Below are 17962 nucleotides of genomic sequence, written 5' to 3'. Positions count from 1 at the left end.
ATGCCCGGAGGCTGGAACCAGAGTCAACGCTACAGTGATTCTATCCTTCCTACTCAGTACCAGGGAAGGGTTAGAGGTACCCATGCCACCCTGCGCACTGGTGCCAACTATGTGCCGGTTCACACTTTTCCTGAGGGAGGCAGAAAAGTCACCCCAAGACCAGGTGTGGTCTCAATTAGCCTTATGCGACTTGGTCCTCAGTGCAGTTGACAAGCAATGGTTCCTTTGTTTCTTCAGAGAGGCATCTGCTCCAGAACATGAAGTGGCAGTGCTCTTGGAGCCCGAAGGCGCTCTCCAACACAACGAGGGCCTCAGTACCAAAGCAGGCCTCATGGCCTGTTTGAGAAGGTCCTGCTTAAGGTGAAGGTCCTGAGCCACTTGAATCAGTTTCTTAAATGATCTGCAGATCACGCAAGACTCCTTGATGTGAGTCTTGCCAAGACAGAGCAAGCACCACATGTGGGGATCACTTCCCTACATGAAGGACGATGTTTAAACCCTGGTGAGGTCATCACCTAGGGAAAAACTACTACAACTAACACTAACTAATACTAAGGGTGTTACTAACCATAACCAACAAGAGAAAAAATAAACCTAGTTGAGAGGTTGTGAGGCTGAGACAACACAGAGCTCTGACTTGAGCCACGGGCAAAAAGAAGGAACTGAGTCAGGTCTGGGGCAGCACTGCCTCATGTAGCCAGGGGAGGGCTACAGCCACAAGGCGTGAGCGCCACCCCTTTATGGGTACTGTTAGGCAAATTTCTCTGGCTCTGGTGCACTGGGCGTGCACACACCTAAGTGGAATACAAAGCTGCACCTACTCAAAGAAGTGTTATTTGCCCCTTCACATAACATTCACATAACATAAGAACCAGGAGTCACCCAATGTAATTCATATGCAGCAGATTTAAAAACAAACATAACTAAGTACTTCACACAACACACAATCAATCTGTGGAACACTTTGCCAGGAGATGTTGTAAAGGCCAAAATTATAACTGAGTTCAAGAAAGAATTAGATAAGTTCATGAAGGATAGGTCCAGAAATAGATATTATCCAAGATGATCGGGAATGCAACATCATGGTCTGGGTCAGGGGTAGGCAACCTTTCAGAAGTGTTGTGCCAAGTCTTCATTTATTCACTTTAATTTAAGGTTTCGCGTGCCAGTAATATATTTTAACGTTTTTTTAGAAGGGGTCTCTCTCTAAGTGTATATTATATAACTAAATTATTGTTGTATGTAAAGTAAACAAGGTTTTCAAAATGTTTAAGAAGCTTCATTTAAAATTAAATTAAAATGCTGATCTTACGCCGCCAGCCTGCTCAGCCCGCTGGGTGTGGGGCGAGGGGTTCAGGGCAGAGGGCTGGGTGTGGGGGGGGACTCGAGGTCAGGGCAGAGGGCTGGGGTGTGGGGGGGTTCAGGGCAGAGGGCTGGGTGTTGGGGGGGACTCGAGGTCAGGGCAGAGGGCTGGGGTGTGTGGGCGTGCAGGGCACAAGACTGGGTGTGGGGGGGGTTCAGGGCAGAGGGCTGGAAGGGATATGACCTGTTCCACCCCCTTACCCCAGGCCCGTCCCTACCTCTCTCTGCCTGCTCTACGGAGCAGCGAGCACGCTGCCGCTCAGCTCTTCTCCTCTGGGGGGAGAAGGAGGAGGGGCTGGAACGCACCAAGCTGGGGGAAGAAGCGGGGGAGGAGGGAAGCTTGGCTGCTGCAGGATCAAGCTTCTGCCTCCTGCCCCCGCAGGGGAGAGCGGTGGGCAGGGGGGCTGAGTGGGGCAGGGGGCTGGGACCCCCTCCTCACCGCTCTCCCCTGCAGGGGCAGGAGGCAGAAGCTTCCCCCTCCCCCGTTTCTTCCCACAGCGTGGTGCATTCCGGCCCCTCCGCCTTCTCCTCTCAGCGGGCAGCAGCGTGCCACTCAGTATCGGCTCGCATGCTGTGTTTGGCACACGTGCCGTAGGTTGCCGACCCCTGGTCTGGGTTGTCACTAAACCTCTGACTTCCAGAAGCTGGGAATGAACGACAGGGGATGAATGGATGACTCCGATTTTAACAGTTCACCTGCCCTTTTGATGGAGGATACTGAAATTTGGTACTTACGCATTAACAACTACTCATCACAATAAACAACCAATTTGAATTTTGACATTTCTATTACAGGTCATTTGAAGGTCAGTAACAATTTTTATTTTTTTTTCTGTGATTTGGCAATGCTGGCTATGAGTCCAGAGAATGCTCTCAGAGAAAGCAAGCATGTTGTAGGTACCAATCAAGTAGACAAGTGAAAGGTTGACTGTTGTCAGCTAATATTCATACCGTATAAATATCCTGTTTATCAGATTAAGAAACTCTTTGCAGACCAAAAACAGCATTCATTAAAAGAAGAAATCAAGCACTGAAATGAAAAGTGATCACTTACAAAGTTTGCAAGGTTTTCTCCTCAAGAGCTAACATTTTTGCATGTTTACACAACTTTTGAAGTTGTTTTATATGTTCTGGATTGTCAATTCCCATTCCCATAGACAAAATCTCAGATCGAATATTGTATTCATTGATAGAAGTCTTCAACTCTGAAAGCTTGGTGACCCGGACCTTAAAGAAAATATATGATGTAAATACAACTGTTCTTATAAGAAACTCATTCTACCTCTAACTTGTGCCTAATGTTTTAGTTTTGAAGTTAATAGACATGTGTATCTATACCTATGAATACACACAACTAGTTGATCTCTAGTTAAATGGAAGAATTACCTACTTGTAATGTTTTGCATTAATTTCTTCTTCTCTACTATGAGAGTGTAATGATGAACAGTGTTACAGTACCACACACTTCCATCAATTAGAGCAACTTTCAGAACCACAGAGAAGGAAGGGTGTTGTAAAGATTAATGATTATGAAGAACTCAAATACTATAGTGATGAATACCACAGAAAAGCCCACCAGGAAATTGATAATTCAGTCTTCCTTGCAAGGTTTGAATTGTGTGCAATAAGTAAGGCATGGGGACATATACATTAAACAATGAAAATAAAACAAAATACCAGAATGAGTATACTGAATAAGGCTGGGGTCCTCTGAAAAAAACAAACACTATGTGACCACATAATTAAAGAATATATCATAATGCATACTCACAAAGAACGAAATTAAGGGTGCATACGCAACCTTAATTCTGATATTTCCTACCTTCTCAGTGCTTGACTTTGAAACCTTAATGTTCTTTTAATGTAATTGTGTGTTACACACACACACACACACACACGTACATACACACACACACACACGCACATACACACACGTAAGCTCTTTGGGATAGGGACCATATTTTCCATTGTGTGTGCATAGTCTGACACTTTTGGGAAAATGTCTGTGTCCATTTATACATTTAATGTTGTTTTGTATCATTTAAGACTGCAAACCTGCTTTGTGGATTAGAACCTCCACTTTGCATATTACTGTACTTTGTGTCCTGTGTTGAGAGCCAGATTATGTAGCCCATCAAGATGTTTCGTAAGGCCAAAAGAGGGGGTATTTCTTACCTTATGCAGAACACACAGGAAAAGTAAGCCAAGGTTGCCACAGACTACTGACTTTCTAATAACTCTTATGAGCTTTACTACTCCTTCTGAAATAATGGTAACTGTGTACGTGAACCCAGCATGGTAGGCGTTCTGTGTGTAAAGGGAGCCAATCGCTGCGAGCAGCAAGAGGAACTTGAACACCTGAACATGGACAGACCTTGGACCCAACAGATTGTTAGGAGCAGTGAGGAAGAAAAGGGAGGTAAACACAAACATTTGTTTTGTTTTTTTAAATAGATCTATCACTCTTGTATGCTTTGTAAATCTGTGTTTATTTAAAATGTTTCTTTAAAAAGCCTGTGTGTTCCTTACTCTAACTGTCACTTAGTCCCTGAAGTTTATAACTAGGCGCACCAGAGCTCACCCAGCTCTGGAAGGAACAGATCTAAGCAATTGGTAAGGTCAAGAAGACCGAGACACTGGATTCAGGATCAAGTCAGCTGGACTGCGGGGTCATATAGCCAAGACGTGTATCAGACACAGGGTCTGCAACTGAGGAGTATGCCTGAATAAACCAGAGCTAGAACAGCGATCAATTGTTACCCAAACCCAGGGAGTTTAGCAGCACATAGAATTAATGTTTTATTGGCATAAATTTGGGATGACCTGTGTAATCTATTTGCAGCTTTGCCACTAGTGCATTATGCAGTTATCCCAAAACTTTGAAAATACACGATGGCATAGTGTATCTCAGTATATTTACATACACATTCACAAATATATATATATATATATACACACACACACACACACACACACACACACATAAATACCAATAAAAAGAGAGCAAAGAGAGAAACATTTACTGGGCATTTATAAGGAATTTAGATAAATATTCTCGAATAGTGCTATTTATATTTAATACTTACCATTGGATCAACCCAAATCGTATTTCCCAAGGCAAGCACTATTTTTGCTTCATGAAGTTTTCCTCTAATTTTGTGATGAATATATCTAGTAACCTAATAAAAACAACTCTGATAGTATTTAAAGTACATCTTAAATCAAATACAGATTTTGTATCTTAAGCTTAGAAGGTTACTAAATTATAATTAACAATGAAATTAGGGTATTTATCAAATAGTATCAACAGTTTTGGAGAAAACCGCATACAAACTATAAAAGATGTACATTGCAAAATTACAGATCTCATTAATATTGCATGATTAATGGGGCTGGCCTAGAAGTCTAGTGAATTATGTTTTACCACTGCAACATGGGGAAAAATACAAGTATGGGTCAAGAGTATCGGAAACTATATTTCCAATTGCTCCTGGCAGACCCAAGGAGCAGTGATGACTGGTGCTGGAAGAGGCCACAACTAGCCTTCCTGTATTGGTGGAAGACTGGTGGAAAGTTTTCAAGAGAAAGGGGGTAAAAAGGATTGTACTGGATTCTGAGAAGGGCTCCCTCAGAAGCTTATTCTCCAAAGAAACAGCACCAAGCATTTACCCACTTGGAGGGCAATTATGATTAAAGTAACAGTTATGAAACAGGTTGTTTTTGTCCTTTCTAAAGACGCAGGAATATTAAATCTCTCAGTAACAGAAGATCTTTTAAAATAATTAATGAAATGTACTTACAACACCAATTTCTAAAAATTAAGGATTAACTATGAAGCATAAACTACCAAAAATATTGGCTCCATTTAAGTGAATCAGAAATAAGTTTTCTGAACTTGAGATAAAGAGAAACATACTATATTAAAGAAAGATTACCTTAGGGTTCCATTCGATTTCATTATCAATAGGTTTCACCCTACAAACAATAAATTCCACAGCTTGCGGGGGCAAAATTTGAAATCTTGTAGGTAAGTGAAACAGCTGATGAACCTGAACTTGACCAGTTCTGCCTTCATCTATGTACTTGATAGTAACATTGCAGAAGAAACAATTTTCTTCTTTTGGGGGTATCTCCAACACTTGAACCCTTAAGGGAGAAAAAAAATGAAAAATTATTTTTGTTTTCCAAATTAAATACAATACATTACCAGAGTTACAAATAATGAAATGATAAATACAATCTTAATCTATTGGGTTTTGCTTAACATTTATGAAAATGTAATATAATCATAGTAAATGAAAATATGAGTTACCTAGTTGAGAGACAAGGTGGGTGAAGTAATATTTTATTGGACCAACTTCTGTGGGTGAGAGACAAGCCACACAGAGCTCTTCTTCACCTTGTCTCTCTAATACCCTGGGAATGACACAGCTACAACTATGCTAGACACGACCTGAAACATTCTGTGCACATTAACTATACTAAACAACTATACTACATGGAATTCTGGTTAATAATGGTCTCTTACAGTCCTTTGAATACTAATATTGAGTTTTTTCAGGTATATACAAATATATCAATACAAAGTACTTACTTTAAAATACCTAGAAATTTTATTCTTTAAAATCATTCTTTCCAAATCAATCTGAATATCTTACCTGTGAAAAAGACCTTCTTCATGTAATCCATACAGTGCTAGTTTCTCCACCATTTCAACTGACACTTTATTCCTGGCTTTCTTAAAATACTCAATCATCTCTCCAACAAGAATTGCATATTGATCCTTTTGTTTATCTATTATGCGACCGAAGTAGTTTGTTGCATCCACAATGTGGAGAGGTACTATCTGAAAGTGTTTTAAAAAAAAAAAAAAGTCAGTCAACTCATAAGATTAAATTACTGAGCTACACAGACTTTTATAGCTAAATCCACAGATTTCATTCCAGCACAGATCAGTATAACAGTAGCCTACATGAAAGGAATACTACAAGCTAGGCATCAGTTCAGTTTCTAATAGACAGGTGTTCATATTGCAAGAGCCAACACCACACTATCAGTTCATAGTGTATTCCATGTCTGTACAGTGGCGAAGAACTGAATTGCACCCATGTTGGTTGAGTCAATGGCAGAATTATCTGGGCAAGGATGCACTTGTTCTGGTGAGCAAGACCTTCAATCTGGCACAAATACACTTTAAAATGATAACCAATATTTTAATACTACTTAGCAATTGTATAGCATTTTACATTTACAAATTACTAAGCAATAACAATCGCAACATCCCTGAGAGAGAAGTAAGTACTGTCCCCATTTTACAGACAACGAACCAAACACACAGATTAAGTGACCTGCCGAAGGCCACACAAGCCATATAGATTCTTGTCGATGTATGCACAGTAAAATCAGAAAATCTATTAGGAATTTATTGATTGCTGATTTCTAGCCCTCCTTTTTCAAATGAGGAGTAAAGAAATTAGTGCACTATCTATACCTCCTGATTCAGTTCTAGTCTGCACATCTAGTAGATGCCATGTTATAAGGACAACACAAATAACTTGATTTTGGATTCTGAATTACTTAGACTAATGATGAAGAAGGCAGGCTAAAGAATAGTTACTTTACCCTCCAGTAAGTAAGCTTCTTTGAGATGCTGGTAATGCGGATTCCGCTGTAGATGCACTTATGCCTCAAGAGCCCAAACTTGGAATCTTTTCTGAGTAGTAGTGCCCTTGACCCTCCCTCACAATTCAAAGCCTGTGTCTGCTGAGAACATAGAAAGGCAAGAACTGAGGGCAGCTTGTAGGATCCTCATTGATTACAATACCTCTAAGAACCACAGTTACTGTAGGGTAAGTAATCTTTTTTTTGTTGTTGAATTTGCATCACTGTAGATCCAACTCTAGGTGACTAGCAAGCAGTAAATATCCTCAGGATGATGGAAATGAGGAGTATCAGCTGCATTAGTGAATTAGAAATTGGAGTACTACTCTCCAAAATTTGGCCTCTGATCTAGTAGCTACGTCCAGTGCACAGTGCCTGACAAACATGAGTGACAATTGCTCCACATAGCTGCCTTGCAGATCTCAGATACTGGCACATTTCAGAAGCAGGCCAAGGATGTTGCCTGGTGGACTGTGTTACCCAAAATTGGGCCAGCTAGTAAGCTTAGGGAGGACTAATGATCCACCAGAGTTTGGTGGAAAGCAGCACGTTTATTATACTGATAGTTAAGCTCAAAAGAAGGGGGGATTCACACTCACACTCGCATACTCACACGCCCAGGACAGGCACGGCACTGGAGATGTCAGGATCCTTCGAAGTAAGTGTTCCACAGCGCAGCGATGGACAGTGCGATGAAGGTAAGTCTTCCCGAGGTACGATGGAATACAACGCGGCGAACCACTGGCCAGGTGGTCCGGGCAAAAGGCCTTCACAGGAGGTACAATCTTGAGTGCGCACTCCTGAGCACATGGCCCCTTCCCCTTTTAAGGACCTGCTCCTCATGGCCTGCAACTAGAGATGACTTGGCTGCATCTGGTTGGTCACACTCCACCTCGGGCAGTGTCCATGCATTAGGTGTGTGATCGCTGCCTAATTAGAGTCCCATACACCTTGCCTACCTGGGAGCATTTCTGATCTTCTAGCTGTTCAAGTAGCCCTTTCATTCCACAAGCATTCCAGGAGGAAGGGGGAGGGGGAAAGCTACTTCACAGGTACTCAAAGAGGAATGGGAGACAAAAGTGGGAGAAAATGTAACGGACCTTTTGTTATACATAGCATACAGATCACTGCTGCTCCTACAACAGACTGACCCTTAGCAGTTGGTAGGGGAGGTGCACCAGCCATCTGATAGAGTGAGATGCAATGAGTAAGCCATTTTGACAGTCCTTGCGATGAAATAAGTTGGCACTTGAAGCAGCCAGCTATTGCCACAAATAGACCAGGCTGGGAGGGTGGGAAGGGGTCAGTTCTGAAAGATTTGATCCTGCCAATGTAATACCAAAGAGATCTGGATTCATCTAAAGCCTGTAGCCTTTTTCTTTGTGTGAAAAATGTTTTGGGGAACACAGCTAAATTAATTCACTGATTTAAGCTAAACTCAGAAGCCACCTTGAGAATAAGTTTTGCATTCTCAGTACCACCTTGTCCTTATGGAATGAGGTATACAGGGGCTCAGCCATGAGTGCCTGAAGCTCACTCATTCTTCTGACCAAGAAGATGACCCGCCCCCCCCCACCACCACCAAAAGACCACCTTGAGAATAAGATGGTGGATGGAGCAGTCCATAAAGCTTTCAATTGACAATGCTGAGGTTTCATGCTGGAGTAGATTATCTGACAGGTTGGTAAGTATGCATTAGGTCATGGGTGGGCAAACTTTTTCGCCCGAGGGCCACATTGGGGTTCTGAAATTGTATGGAGGGACAGGTAGGGAAGACTGTGCTTCCCCAAGCAGCCTGGCCCCCTCCCACTTCCTGCCCTCTGTCTGCCCCCCCTCAGACCCCCGAGCCATCCACCCCCGCCCCCGCTCCTTGTCCCAACTGCCCCGACTCCTATCCACACCCCCGTCCCCCCAGGACTCGCATGCCTATCCAACCCCCCTGTTCTCTGTCCCATGACCGCCCCCACCCCAGAACCTCTGCCCCATCCAACCGCTCCCTGTCCTGACTGCCCCCTGGGACCCTCTGCCCCTTATCCAACCCCCATACTCCTCAGCTGCTTAACATGCCGCTCAAAGCAACAGGACTGGCAGCCGCCGCTGCCCACAGCGCTGGCGGCACAGCAAGCTGAGGCTGCGGGGGAGGGAAGACAGCTGGGGAGGGGCCGGGGGCTAGCCTCCCTGGCCGGGAGCTCAAGAGCTGGACAGGACGGTCCTGCGGGCTGGATGTGGCCCACGGGCTGTAGTTTGCCCACCTCTGCATTAGGTCCTTGAAAAACTTGGATACTGCCAGAGGGAGAAGACTAAGAGTGATTGTATTGGCAAAAAATGTACCAATATTGCTGCCAGATGAACCCTGACAAAGCTAAAAGAAAATCTAGAATGTTTTAACTGCAACCCACCACCAAGAATCTTTGGTACGATGCCTGCACCAGCTCAAGTCCATTAGGGAAGCCCACATCAAGAATCTTTTCTATTTGGAGGATGTCTTTCTCAGACATTTTTTTTTATCCTGTACCAAGTTTCCTTGATCTTGTGAGGAGCAGTTCTTTTTGCCATTGTGCTCAACCAGTCAGCATCCAGGCCATCACATGCACCATTTTTGAGTCTAGCAATACCTGACCCTGATCTTGCAACAACAGGTATGAAAGCCTGGCCAGTGGTTTCATAGACATCTGTAACAGGTCTATCAGCCAAAACTGCCTCAGTCATAGAATATCAGGGTTGGAAGGGACCTCAGGAGTCATCTAGTCCAACTCCCTGCTCAAAGCAGGCCCAATCCCCAGATAGATTTTTGCCCCAGATCTCAAAATGGCCCTGGATTGAACCCTGGGTTTAGCAGGCCAATGCTCAAACCACTGAGCTACCCCTCCCCAACAATATCCCTCCCCAGTCAATAGGCAGCTGGTCTCATCTGGCTCCGGCAGTCACCCCTGGGGACTGGCAGGGGGATAAGGAGAAACAAGATTGGTGCCCCCTTGCTTGCTTATGTAGTTCATAGCAGATATACTGTCTGTATCTGCACTACTGTCACAGAACAGGGAGAAAAGCCACACACTTTAATATAACACCATGTTGTAAAGTGATTATATGCAGGCCTGTGTCCTCCTTGTTTCTGTAGATGGTCTGTGTGGGCTCCCGTCCAATCCCTGACACATTGATGACTAATGTCCTGTTGGGACAGGGTCATGAATGGTACTCATTTTTGGGCCTTGTCAGGATGCAGCTACAAGTCCAGCACTGCGAGGACATGAAGTGGTAATAGGACTTTCTTGCTTTGCAGGAGAGTAGACTGACCTAAGCCAGAGCTGTAGAGGCTTCAGGTGAAGTCTGGCAAGCCGGGTTATGTATGTATACACAAACACATGGACTAATAATGCAAGGCAATTCAGTTCCATCGTTGCCAGTTGTGATTTCACAGTGTTCAGCAGCACAGGCACTGACTTTTCAAAGTGCCAGGGGGTGCTCGACCCCCAGCTCTGCCCCAGACCCCGCCCCCACTCCACCCCTTTCCACCCCTGCCCCACTCGTGCCCCACCTCTTCCCACACAGTCCCACCCCCTCCCCTGAGCGCCCTGCGTCCTCATTCCTCCCCCTCCCTCCCAGCCTCTACACGCTGCAAAACAGCTGTTTGCGGTGGGCGGGAGGCACGGGGACGGAGTGGGAGGCACTGATCCATAGGGCCTGCTGGTGGGTGGGAGGCACTGGGAAGGGGCAGGAGCTGATGGGGGGCTGACGGTAGGTGCTAAGCACCCATCATTTTTTCCCCGTAGGTGCTCTGGCGCTGGAGTCGGCACCTATGTTCAGCAGTAACTTAAGTGAGAGAAACATGTCCTCTGACAAGTAAGCGCTCACTACCACAGAATCTAACCTGGGCCATATGAAGTTTATCATCATCTGTGATGGCATGAATGTCGGTTTCTTCCAATTCACCACGAGGCCCAGATAAGCAGGGAACAAGCAGTTGAGAACTGTCAGATTTTGCTTGTGGGATCTGCCTCTGATCAGTCACTGGCCTAGAAATAGCCAGACGTAGATGTTCCTTCTTTCTTAGGTCTGCAGCCACCACAGAAAAGCATTTTCCAAAAGACTCTTGGAACCATGGAGAGTCTGAAAGGCAGTTACTTTGTACTTCTAGTGATTTGGCTCCACTGAAACAGTTACTTATACCTGTACTGTAACTGTTGTTCAAGATGTTGTTGCACATCTGTATTCTACTCAAGGATATGTGGGCATCCAGAAAACCTGAACCAAAGTTTTCTGCAGCATTACCCATAAGGGTGTCATATGAGCCCTGCACATTCTTGTGGCCTCTCCCAAAGCTATATAAGGGAGGCACTGCCCTGAACCCCCTCAGTTCCTTTGCATCAAAACATAGCAAAACAGGACTCCAATGCAGATGGGATGGAGCATGGGTCGTGGAATTCAGAACATACGTGCGCAACAACGTCTCAAAAAGCAACAGTTAAAACACAGGTAAGTAACCATTTTTTCTTCTTCGAGTTGCTGCACACGTGCATTCCACACAGGTGGCTCACAAACAGTACCATCAGGGGTGTGTGTGTCAGAGTATATTTAAATAATCACTGCAACACTGCCTTTCCAAAGTCTGTATACGATCTCCAAGCAATTGTGATTGCATAGTGATGAGAGAAGGGATGCACCAAGGACCAGTCCTACAAGATCCAGTAAAGGGACATCCTTTGAAAGAGCTACCAAAGTAGCCAGTCTCTGTGGAGGATGGGTGTTTGCTACCAAGTAATACAGAAACGAATCCACCTGGAAATTGTGCTGACACTGGTAGAGCTCTCATTCTGTCATCATATGAAACAAATAGGCAGGAAGATAGCTTGAAAGTCTTGGTCCTGTCCAGATAGAAGGCTAATGATCGCCTGACATCCAAAATAGATGAATGTGGTTTGGGGAAAAAATCATTAAGTACAGTGATTGTTTCAAATGAAAAGCCGAAATCACTTTAGCTAAAAACTGCAAATGTGGCCTCAAAGCTACTTTAGCTTTAAGCAATGCCGTATATGGCTATCCTGCCAGGAGAACGTGAAAAGCTCTCCCACTCTTCTGGCTGATATAATGCCAGTAAGAAAGGATGTCTTCTGACTTAGGTGAGGCAAAGAGCAGGTACCCGTAGGCTTAAATGGTGTACCCATCAAAACAGCTAACACAGCATTATGGTCCCATGCTGGTAATATATCCTGAACAGGGGAAAAACTCACACAATCCTTTTAAAAAAATCTGGAGACTATGGGGTTGGGGGAGGGGGAACCAATCTTCCCTGAATGGGAGGGTGAACAACTGAAATTGCTGCTAGGTGAACTCTCAGGGAGCTTAGAGAAAGGCCTGAGATGAGATGAAATTTAATAAGTACTCTAAAATGTTAGCTTCTGCTGGAGATATACTACAGAGAGTAGACCAGATTAAAAATTGCTTCCACTTAGCAAAATAAGTGGATTTAGTGGATTATTTTGTGCTCTTATGCAATATTTCCTAAACTGCCACTGAGTAGTCTTTCTCTGCCTGATGTAACCACTCAACTGCCATACCATAAGATGCAGCTGTCTGGATTTGGGTGCAATGTCCATCTGCAATGCTGGGACAGAAAACTTGGGAGAGGAGGCAGAGGCCATGGAGATTGAATCAAGAGACCATGAAGATCCAAGAACTAGCAGAGTTTCAAGCAAGTGGAATTACCTATAAGAATTACCTTAGCATGGTCTTACATAGGAACAGCCATACTGGGTCAGCCAAAGGTCCATCTAGCCCAGTATCCTGTCTTCTGACAGTGGCCAATGCCAGGTGCTTCAGAGGGAATGAACAGAACAGGTAATCATAATGTGATCCATCCTGTCGCCCATTCCCAGATTCTGGCAAACAGATCCACTTATTTTCTTGCTTCAACTTTAGGCTCACCTGTGGAATGAGTGGAATAGGGGGAATGTGTTCATGAGAGTTGGCCCCCAGCACCAGTAAGTGAGCCTGGACTCACGTTCTTGTAACTGTACTTTGAAATGTGTTGCACATGTCCATTACACTCCATTTCAGATGCAGAAGTACTTCCACTTGCCCAGGTAACTAACTCTTGTGGAAAATTTTCTGCTATTAAGGAGAACATTTTGCAGCACTGCCACTGAGCAATGTGCCTCCTTCGCATTTAGCCACTGATGAACTATGCTATGAGATGCAACACCTTAAGGATTCAGGTGCAGCACCTGGCTGTGGTTCTGCGTCAGGACTCAGCTTATTGGTAACAAAAAGATCCCAAGTGGACAGTTCATGGAGGTCTGAATGCCACATCTGTCTCAACCAGGCTGGAGCTATAAGGATCATTCTGCCATCATCTTGCATGAGCATGACTCTGGAATCAGGGGTACTGGCAAGTAAGCACAGAGCAGGTTCTTGTTCCACAGGAACATGAAAGCATCTGATATTAATCCAGGACTGTGACCCACCCGGGAACAGAACTGGGGACACTTCCTGTTCTGACAAGTCGCAAATAGATGCAGTGATGGAAAGCTTCCTATGCAGAACACCCAAGCTACAATCTTTTTCTTGACACCATTCATGGTCTAAGTTAAAGGATCTGCTCAGACAATCTGCCAGGCCATTCTGAATTCCCAGCAAATGAGACAGAATGACAGAGCCTTGAATACACCAATTCCACAACTTGACTGCCTCCTGACAGAGGCAATCTGACATGGCATCCCCTTCCTTGCTCACATAAAACACTGCTGTGATGTTGTCAGAGAGTACCTTGACAGTCTTGCAAGTTCCTGATGCAGGAACTGCTAACACACACAAAAATACTGACAGCAACTTCAGTATGTTTATGTGAAGCCTGGCCTTGTGAGCAGTCCACAAATCCTGAGCCTGAAGCGTACTCATATTAACTCTCTGAGAATACCAAATGGCCATTACAAACACTGAATCTATCTCCCCTTGTAAGTATTCTCACACTTCTTATCAAACTGTCTGTACTGGGCTAGCTTGATTATCACTTCAAAAATTTTTTGTTCTTAATTGGCCTCTCAGAGTTGGTAAGACAACTCCCACTTGTTCATGCTCTCTGTATGTGTGTATATATATCTCCTCAATATATGTTCCACTCTATATGCATCCGAAGAAGTGGGCAGTAGCCCACAAAAGCTTATGCTCTAATAAATTTGTTAGTCTCTAATTTGCCACAAGTACTCCTGTTCTTTTCACTTAATTTCTGTAATTGTTGAGAGAGGGACTGCACACTGTAGGGAGATGTCTCTGAGGAACTCAGGAACTGGAGTTGATGGATTACCACGTACAGGGCAAGGTTTAAATTGGTGAAGTCTTGAAGAGTTTGCTGGCAAGTCAGACAGTTTGTGTGTCAGAGAACTGATACACAGTTTAGCAGCAGTAAAGCTCTCGCTCTTGCTAAGGTAGAATGGCAACACAGTGGCTCACAGTTCTAGGTGTCCTAAACAGATCACATCACAATGCTGCCCCCAGTGAATTCTATCCTCCCCAGAAGCATCACATTGACTTCTCTTTGTTCACTTTCAGGTCCAGGACATGGAAGAGACTTATTGTTTGATGGATTGCAGCCTATACCTGGTGTCTGAAAGGAGCCCAGACTAACAGTAATCCACTTAAGAATATACATGGATACCTCTTAAGGAGGTAGGCAGCCACTATTGCTGTACACTTGGTAAAAACCCTGTATGATGATCACAAGCTGCATGGCAGGACAGTGAATTAGTCTTCTACGACAAACCTCATGAACGTACTGTGGGCAGGATGAATTGCCACATGGTATATGAATCCTTTAAGTCAAGGGAAGCAAACCGATCTCTTGAATCTAGTGAAGGGATAATTGTAGTTAGAGGTACAATACAGAACTTTTTTTTGATATATCTGTTGAGATTCTGTAGGTCTAGGATGGGATGGAAGCCCCCTCTGGCCTTGTGCATTAGAAAATATTAGGAATAAATCCCCGTCCCAATGAATAGAGGGCTTCTTTTATGGCTCCCTAAGCATGTAGCGTTTTCACTTCTTGTCTTAGCAAAGCCTCATGAAAAGGGCCCCCGAAGGACTGTGTTGGGCCGGGGGGAGATAGAAAGGAAGTGCAGGGTATATCCTGATTCCACCATGCTAAGCACCCATTTGTCTGAGGTGATGGACTGCCACACATGTAGGATATGGTATAACCTGTCCCAGAAAGGTGGGGAAGGGTCAGTAAGTCCCAGGCTGGGTAGCATACGGTCCTCAACATAAAGTCAAAATTGCTGTTTGGTGCCCTGGGAATGCCTAGATTGGTCAGCCTAATGAAAGGGGTCGTACGGCTGTCTAGGTTAATATTAAGGACCATATTATGGCCAGAGCTTGGAAGCCCAAAGACTTCAGAACTGGTCTCAAAGCCTCATCCATTTTGGATGAAAACAAGGCACAATTCTCAAAAGGAAGGTCCTCAATTGTGTGTTGTACCTCCCACAGGAATCCCTGAGGACTGTAACCAGGAGGAAAAGCACGTTATTACTGTTATCACAGACCTGGCTGCAAAGTCCATCAAGTCGATAGAAGTCTGTAGGACTACTAGAGAGATGAGGCAGCCCTCAATGATGAGTGACTGGAATTGCTCTCTGGAAGTTTCAGGCAGCTTGCTGGCAGACTGGGATCTGACCTACTCATTTGAGAAATCATATCTGGACAAAGAGTGTTGACTAGCAACATGAAATTGTAAATTTGCTGCAGAATAAGTTTTTCTGCCAAAAAGGTTGAGGTTTTTTGGCATTTTTTCTTAGAGGGTAAGCCTTAGCCTGACCCTGATGGCTCATCTCTTTCAGCATGGCCACAACTAATGATCCAGGGGTGGGATGTAAATAAAACAACCCCTTGGGACTGAACCTGGTATTTTCATTCCAATTGTTTGGTCACTGGTGGAATGCAGGAAGGGGGCTGTCAGATTGTTTCAGCCTACTGCATAATGGCATCATTTACAGGGAGGGCCACCTTCCCTACCACAGAGAGATAGAGAATGTTAATGAGCTTGTGGGTACTCTCCTCCACAAGCCCCACTTGAACGTCCAGAAAGGCTGCTGCTCTCCTGAGGGGGTCCTGCTGCATCTTAAAGTCACCTGGCACCAGGGAGGATGCATCCAATACCAGGCCCTCATCCTGGGATGAGGGAGCTTGAAGCAGGGGCAACAGAGATGACTCCCATGGCTGATCTTGTGGTACCAAACACCAACTGCAGCTCTGTAGCAGGCTGAGCTAAATCTTACATCTGGGAGTGAGAAGGCTGGTTGGTACCTACAGGCCTGTCAGTACTAATAGGAGAGTGCTCCCTTCTGGGGAGATGTACTCGTGCTTAACTTTGGTGATGTCATCCCCCAAAGTATCCAATAGGGCCACTGGAGGAACACTTTGGCAAGGAGTCTTCAAAAAGCTTCCCTTGGAAAACCAAGGGGGCACAAATGCCGGTCTAAGGGCAGCCTTCATGAAGATATATCGGAGGCACTCCTCCCTCAGCTTCTTCATCCTGGTGTTGAAGCCATGACAAATAGAGCACCTGTCTCTAATGTGGCCCTCACTCAAGCACTTGAAACAACAGGAATGAGGTTCACCAACAAGCCCAGGCTTTTTACAGCCTGTGTAAAATTTGAAACCTGGGGACATTGACACAGGCTCCACTGGTACTGGGTTGGGTCTGGAGACTCACTGGACTGGAAAAATCCACAGTGATTCTCCTCAGAAGTTTCTGATGAGACTTTAAAATCCTTTGGAACCAGAGAAGAGTACAGAATCATTGAGTAATCAGGGGAGAAGAAAGAAAGGTTAGCAGAAGCAGATGGATCCTCCTGTGGTAGAACTGGTTCCTTAGGCCTTGGCTCCTCCTGCACCATTAGCTGCTCAGGGGGAACAACATCTCTTCATATTTCCAATCTAGGTGGCTCTGGAAACTGCTCTACTGAACACTCTGGAGACCTTCCCCTTGACTGGGTCTATGACTGAAACCTAGGAGAACAGGAAATATCCCAAGGGCTCCAAAATGGCCAAACCATAGGGCATGGGGAACCAATAAGCACAGTGCCATGACTATCTGTCTGCTAAATTATCAGACCCAAGCCCGATGCTCTCCTTCTGCAGACAGTCTAGAAGACTTGCTAGATCAACTGAGTCTAGGAGGAAATGGTGAGATAGTAGAGGACTTTGAGCCAGACTCCAGAGAGCCATCTCAATAATGAGCAAGTATCAGGGGCACAAAGCCTGCTGGAGTCACTCAGCAATGTAATCTAGCTGTAGCCTATCGTGAAGAGGTCAGCATCGGTACCAAGGCAGTACCTCAAATACGTCTGAAGACATTGATGGCACATCATCATTAACTGGTGTCAGGAATGACCTCTCATACTCAGTGCCATGGTATAAGCTGGAGTCAGTACCCAAATGGAGTCCCAGTACCAACGCTGTTGGTGCTGAGACAGACGCCAAAGTCTGTACCAGTGCCATCACACTCTATACCAGTGCCAAAGAAAGTACCTGAGAAGGCGTAAGCCCCTACAATACTTGTCTGGAAAGAACGGTTACTTACCTTCTGTAACTGTTGTTCTTCGAGATGTGTTGTTCACGTTCATTACACGTTAGGTGTACGTGCGCCGCGTGCACGGACGTCGGAAACTTTTGCCTTTAGCGGCTCCCATCGGACCGGCAGGGCCCCCTCCTTCCCGCCAGAGCGGCGCCCCGCTCCAGGGTATATATATCCCTGCCGACCCAACCCCTCCGGTTCCTTCTTGCTGGAGACTCCGACAGAGGGGAAGGAGGGTGGGAAGTGTAATGGACGTGAACAACACATCTCGAAGAACAACAGTTACAGAAGGTAAGTAACCGTTCTTTCTTCTTCGAGTGATTGCTCACGTCCATTACACATTAGGTGATTCCCAAGCTTACCATTGGAGGTGGG

The 17962-nt window shown here is 44.9% G+C and overlaps 1 protein-coding gene across 19 annotated transcripts in view; it reads right to left on the bottom strand.

Annotated features, from left to right (window-relative positions):
* TDRD12 (tudor domain containing 12) overlaps nt 1–17962 on the bottom strand; it is a 153924-nt gene that overhangs the window by 41744 nt on the left and 94218 nt on the right. For all 19 annotated transcript variants that reach the window (XM_065567160.1, XM_065567159.1, XM_065567165.1 and 16 more), the window contains 4 exons: nt 6021–6208; nt 5298–5508; nt 4449–4541; nt 2417–2589 (listed from right to left, as the gene is read on the bottom strand). In XM_065567160.1, the coding sequence (XP_065423232.1) occupies nt 2417–2589; nt 4449–4541; nt 5298–5508; nt 6021–6208 (665 nt within the window). The remainder of the gene's footprint in view (nt 1–2416; nt 2590–4448; nt 4542–5297; nt 5509–6020; nt 6209–17962) is intronic.

The sequence above is a fragment of the Chrysemys picta genome, chromosome 14 (genome assembly GCF_011386835.1).
Source record: "Chrysemys picta bellii isolate R12L10 chromosome 14, ASM1138683v2, whole genome shotgun sequence".
Classification (NCBI taxonomy): Eukaryota; Metazoa; Chordata; order Testudines; family Emydidae; genus Chrysemys; species Chrysemys picta.
This window is presented reverse-complemented; position numbering and strand designations above follow the sequence as displayed.